At 41.9% G+C, this 6444-nt stretch overlaps 1 protein-coding gene across 1 annotated transcript in view; it reads right to left on the bottom strand.

Moving 5' to 3' along the window:
* tubgcp6 (tubulin gamma complex component 6) overlaps positions 1 to 6218 on the bottom strand; it is a 30269-nt gene extending 24051 nt beyond the window's left edge. Inside the window, exons 1-5 of the mRNA XM_077596069.1 lie at positions 5885 to 6218; positions 4019 to 4804; positions 2909 to 3072; positions 1922 to 2135; positions 263 to 421 (exon numbers count right to left, since the gene is read on the bottom strand). Coding sequence (XP_077452195.1) covers positions 263 to 421; positions 1922 to 2135; positions 2909 to 3072; positions 4019 to 4804 — 1323 coding nt within the window. The 5' untranslated portion in view covers positions 5885 to 6218. The remainder of the gene's footprint in view (positions 1 to 262; positions 422 to 1921; positions 2136 to 2908; positions 3073 to 4018; positions 4805 to 5884) is intronic.
* Positions 6219 to 6444: the final 226 nt, after the last annotated feature.

Below are 6444 nucleotides of genomic sequence, written 5' to 3'. Positions count from 1 at the left end.
TACGGTTAAAAATGAGTGAATTGACACATAAGCTCGGGTCCTGGAACGCATTAAGCTAGTATCTCAGGGTATTACTGTATATCAACATACATAACTGCTGAGCTTTGTAAGAGCCTAAGAAAAAAAAAAGGTATATCGCATGAGGCTGACTCGGTGAAAAGTTGATATTGCAGCAAAAAAGTGCCCAAGAAAATCAGCAAAATTCCTAAAAATGAAATGTATGAGGGTGATCCAAAATAATATATTTAAAAAAAAAAAATACCTGGAAGACCAGTCCCTTCCTTTCAGGGCTCTGCAGGGAAAATCGGCTGAGCCTCAGGTAGTGTGTGCCATACTGCGCCAGCTCTCCCAGGAGACGAGACACGCTTTCCGGCGAGACCCCCGACACGCACACGCCGGGGCGCACGTCGAACTGGATGCTCTTGGGGATAGAGAATTCATAAACAACGCTGGAGTTGTGCCTCATAACATTTAATAATGCGTCTGAATGAAAAGAAAAGAAAAGATCTGCCATTTCGCAGCCAGTCACGTCCGAGCGGTCTGGTGATTTATTAATATACGACAGCCACTGTTCGCCGTTTGTTGTCCTTATGGATTTTTTATGAGAAGTTGCCGGCCAGCACACTTCGGGGAGGCACGATATCGCGCCGTGCAATTTTGTACACAAGGCAACTTGTGTTTTATGTTGATTTGGGAGAAAATGTAGAGTATCAAGACAGGGAATCTCCAAAATAAATTTAAGACAAAGGATTTTTTATTTATTTTTTAAATCATGAAGACATTAAATTATTATCTATATCATGGAAACCCGTCAAGGACTGTTTTTGGTTATTTAAAATATCATAAATTCAATTTTGGGTCATTAATAACATTTAGATTACAAATGTGGCCTTCATGAGACATCATGTGATGTCCACATATGTGGACACCAGGTTTCCATTGTTTTATAGTATTAATCACAATTACCCTTTGGAAGGTATTTTTATGAAAAATTAAAAAAAAATGTAAATGAATACAATATTAATAAAAACCAGAAATATTGGTGATGGCCACCAAACAGTCTATAGCAAGGGTGTCAGACTCGGATTGGTTCGCGGGCCGCTTTAACGTCAACTTGATTTCACGTGGGGCGGACCATTTAAGAAATAATATTTAGATATTTTTTTAAATAAATGGATTGAAAGAACTGGATTAAAATCCCTGAATATTCAGTTTTTTATAGATCTAAAACAATGTTTATTTTAGCTTTTTTCATATATTTTTAGATTTTACAAAATGATTTTTGAACTAAAAACACAGAAAAAATGAATTAGAAAACTACAATTATTGATTTAAAAGGGGGAAAAAAATCAGGAAATTTAATATACATCTATACTCTTCATTTGAATTTGATACTAAAACAGAAAGTCGGCACTCATGAGTTACTTTCCCGGGCCACACAAAATGATGCGGCGGGCCAGATTTGGCCCCCAGGCCACCACTTTGACACATGTGGTCTAAAGTTAATGTTTTTTCATTTTGCAGTATTTAAACAAACTGACATTGATGGATGCTGCTATAAGATGATTGGCCAAGAGGTTTAGCGATGGGAGTTGACGTATGCTAATTGCTATTGAGTTCCAGGTATGAAGAGAGAAGGCTAATTTAGCACACTTTTTGAAGGGAACTACACAGTCACCTCTAGAGCCAGCCAGAATGAAAAACTTAGATTTTTTTTTTCAACACAGGTTTTGTAAAACTAGAATTTTGTGAGTTCTGTGATGCCATGCGCGCACATTTCTCAATTTTCGCCATCCAGTGACGTTTTTATGGTCCAAAATAAACTGGTCACATGACCTCTACTTAGTGTGGCATGCAAATCAAACTGAATGTTGACAACCCTGATCTAGAAACCAGCAGATGGAAGACGAGGAAATCCTACCTGGTTGAGTGGGAAGGTGGTGGACGCCACGCCAATCAGCACGTTCAGGAGGTCGCCCACCAGCTGCCCCTGAGAGTCGACGGGCAGCGGGAGGGGCGGGGACGGCACGCTTCCGCTGACCACCCTCATCTCGCCCTCCCAGAGGCGATAGAGCTGGTCGAAGGCCTCTCTGCCGCTCTCGCTCAGGTACAGAGATTCTTTCCTGCCCGGTGGCCTGTAAAAACAGTCATTTGGTCAATAAATGTGGCGTTCGTGTGTCATTTTCGACGCTAAAGTCATTGTATCTACGTCGGGGAAAACATAGACTCTCGGGGCTCGACATTAACGACTGAATCCCAAGTACTCTTTTCGGGCAGTTAATTATGTTTTGATTGTGATGTTAAAATAAATTAGGAAAATCATAATAGCTTCGTCTGTTTTGTTTCCTGCCATTTTGTGACACTTTTTTGTCTTCTGCGGAGTTAGCTGTGTATGTGAACTCTTAGCGCTGAAATATTTGTCTATGTTTTTTTAAAGGAGCCGCCATTGAGAAATGACTTAGTTTTTTTTTACGCAGGCCGATGCGCATCAATCATGTTGCGTTTGGGATTTTTGTAGCGGTACTCATAAAATATTTCAACATATCTGTGTTTGGTATTACGTTAGAAATAAGGGGAGGTGGATTGCCGCCTTGGGCAGGGAAGCTAGATGGCTGAAAAAGTTCATGTAGAACCCTGACTTTGCCAAAAAGGTTTTCAGGGTAAAATGGGAAGTGCTTTAGGCAAGATTATCTGCTGCGACTTAGCCAAATGCTACCAACTCTTTGGATGGCGTGTCAGAGGACAGATGGACGATAACCCTCAGCGAGTCAATTTCATTATTTTCCTCTGTGAATTTTAGGAAGCCGACCATTGTGTCTATGAGAGCCAAACATGCGACGGATCTGTCACAAATTGGTTCATATCGTGGCAAAGATGGCATGGCAGAGTACCAAGATGTTTGCCTTACCAGCCGACCGACTCCCAGCAGCAGCGCAATCCGGGTTCGAACGTCCGCAGGGCCTCCCACATGTCCACCTCTGGAACGGGGCTCGGCTCGGACTGAGAGTCCGGAGTCAGGTTGGAGCCGGATTGGAAGCCTTCATCGTCGGACTGATCCAAACAGGGTGGAACCTGCACCCAAACGTGACGATGCAATAAAAGTGAGATAAGTCAAAATATATATCATATTTTCTGACATATTAGCCGCATGCACGTATAAGGCGCACCCTTAAAATTGCCTTTGAATTGTTGGAATTTTACAATTTCTCGCATATAAGCCACCCCCTGATTCACAATTTTTACCTCCATGTTCATGGTTTTAATAGGGAGTACAAATGTGTTACTTTGAAGGGAAAATGTCATCGCACGTGATATTTCTGAGATACGGTATGAATCAAAAGCACATTAATATCATAAGGAATTAATTCATCTAGTAATGGTTGTTTTCTTACTGCAAAACAGAAAATAATCTATATGTTAAGTCTAAACATAGCATAACATAGACCACAGGTGTCAAAGTGGTGGCCCGGGGGCCAAATCTGACCCGGTCATTTTGTCCGGCCCGAGTAAGTAAATCATGAGTGCCAACTTTCTGTTTTAGGATCAAATTCAAATGAAGATTATAGATGTATATTAAATTTCCAGATTTTCCCCCTTTTAAATCAATAACTGTAATTTTTTAATCCATTTTTTCTGTGTTTTTAGTTCAAAAATCATTTTGTAAAATTTAAAAATATATAAAAAATATCAAATAAACATTGTTTTAGATCTATAAAAAACTAAATTTTCAGGGCTTTTAATCCAGTTCTTTTAATCCATTTATTAAAAAAAATCTAAATATTATATCTAAAATGGTCCGGCCAACATGAAATCAAGTTGACGTTAAAGCGGCCCACGAACCAACCCGAGTCTGACACCCTTGCCTTAAACCCTTGTGATTTTCACATAATAGTTCTACAAAGTTCATTTTGTCTTCTTGTTGTCTATGTTTATCTATATGTTAAGTCTAAACATAGATAGCATAACATAGACTAAACCTAACGGCACAAGACGGATCGCAAAGAAACGATCCTCTTACCCTAATGGCGAGCCCAGTTGCGTCTACGTTGCCGGGCACCGGAGGAAGTCCCAATTTGACGTCCAGGTCCGAAGTCCGAGTGTGCTGCAAGGCTCCGAACAAGGTCATCCTGGTGTCCTTTTCAAATTTTTCCTCCGCATTCATTCTAGTCTTGAGCGCTAGCAATCCGGCGCCCGGCTGAGCTTCCACCAAGTCCTGGGTCTTGCACGATCGTTCTACGGACGCCCATTCCTCCCCGCAAACCAGCCCCCAGGCGCAGGCCTCCAGCCTCTGAAGGTCCTGGCACTGGTAGGGCCAGGGCGTGGGTCTACGTAGCACCGGTCTCTCCCTCCTCATGTAGTCTCGACTGAAGGAGGGAGGCGGCGGAGGCGAGGAGCCGGCCAGCAGTACCAGGAGCTCCAGGATGGAATCCAGCTCGGTCAGGCCCGAGGTGGTCCCGTTCGGGAGTTTCTCCAGGAGGTCCTCCAGCCTCTCGGCTTCCTCCCGGCAGCCCGACACTCTCAGGTCGAAGCATATCATCAAGACTCGGTTCCTCGGAGGTGAGCTGGCAGCCGTGCCCGATTCGGAGGGTGTTTTGGCGCCATTTTGGAAAAGCTTGGAAAGCAGGGCGCCGTAGGCTCGCTCCTTCAGAGATTTCCGGAAGCCTTCTTTGGAGACGCCGCCGAGGGCACGACGTTTCCACGACACGCCGGCCAAGCTGCTGTCGCATAAGGCCGACAGCAGGTCGGGTACGCTGGAGCTCGTGTCCAAGGCGGACTTGACGGGAGGTTGACAGTTTGGGTACATCTGGGAGAAAGGAAAATGATCATGTTGGTGAACTATTGCGTCAAGAGCATTCCCGTTTTTTGGTGAATTTGCTTTGTATGAAGTCACAAATGTATCATATCAGATTGCTTTTCATTGTTAGTTCAGTATACACTTTTAATTCATTGCATTAGGGCACATGTGTTAAAGTGGCGGCCCGGGGGGCCAAATCTGGCCCGCCACATCATTTTGTGTGGCCCGGGAAAGTAAATCATGAGTGCCGACTTTCTGTTTTAGGATCAAATTCCAAGAGTATAGATGTATATTAAATTTACAGATTTCCCCCCTTTTAAATCAATAATTGTCATTTTTATTCCATTTTTTCCTGTGTTTTTAGTTCAAAAATCATTTTGTATAGGCTAAAAAAAAGCTAAAATAAACATTGTTTTAGATCTATAAAAAATTGAATATTCAGGGGTTTTAATCCAGTTATTTTAATCCATTTATAAAAAAAATCTAAATATTATATCTAAAATGGTCCGGCCCACGTGCAATCAAGTTGACGTTAAAGCGGCCCGCGAACCAACCCGAGTCTGACACCCTTGCATTAGAGCAAACTAAATTGACAAAAATGCTCCTTTGGTTTTGGTGAATATACAAAAATTCAAAATTTTAAATCTTTACTGCCTTGTACTCAAAGGTTTTGAGACACTTTCTCATTCAAAAGGATGAAAAGGTGTCTCATGGTAATGGGCAATTAATTTCACCAATACCAAACCTGAAAAGCACTGACTCCAAATATGTTCAATTGAGTTTAAGTCAGATAAAATGATGAACCACCGCTGCTGGAACTCACCCAAATATTATTTTCATAACAATACACAAGTGTATCCAGGATGTTGACCTACATGGCTGCTTTTATATCGGACATGGATATGTATCCACTGCAAAAAAACTACTTTCACGAGGGAAATTAATGTTTGTTTGTATATATATCAAACTCTTTGAATGCATTGCTGTGTATATTTTGACTCTCCCGTGCACTCGCTGATGTCAGGCAAAGGTTAGCAATATTCAAGCACACTTTCTGTCTGACGCATTTAATACAAATTAAAGCCATACCGTTACGATGTATAAAGTCGTCCACTCATTCGGCTGCAGAGACGGTCATCCCGATTCCATGTTCGAGTCCAGCATGCTAGTGCATGCTAATTGTTATCGGCAACACTATAGCTATCTTCCTTCTTTGGATCATTCCATACCGAATCCGATCAGAGTATTTGTCGTTTCAGCTACAAACTAAGATCGTAGTTGGGTGTCTTGTTCTAGAGAAGTAAAAGCAAATTAAACGCGTGATTTAGCTCATGGTGAGCGTGCCAATTTCATCAAGTCTCCATGCCGACTTCCGGGGAAGGCGATTAGACATCAAAAGACCAATTGACGTGATTGGCTGATTCTTCCGTGGTCTGAGTTTATTGGTCAACATTGGCAGTCGTATAACGCGCTTTGGAAAAGATGCGTTCAAGTGACATGATAAAATCAGAAAACTGGCCACTTTTGACTTTGGCATTGAAAAATGGCACAAACATCGCCAAAAGCAGGGGGCAACGGAGAAAAATTAATCCACACGTCCCCTCAAATTAAGTGCTAAGGTTATATTCATTGTTTTATTTTCAACATCG

Source organism: Stigmatopora argus, chromosome 3, assembly GCF_051989625.1.
Source record: "Stigmatopora argus isolate UIUO_Sarg chromosome 3, RoL_Sarg_1.0, whole genome shotgun sequence".
NCBI classification, from domain to species: domain Eukaryota; kingdom Metazoa; phylum Chordata; class Actinopteri; order Syngnathiformes; family Syngnathidae; genus Stigmatopora; species Stigmatopora argus.
This window is presented reverse-complemented; position numbering and strand designations above follow the sequence as displayed.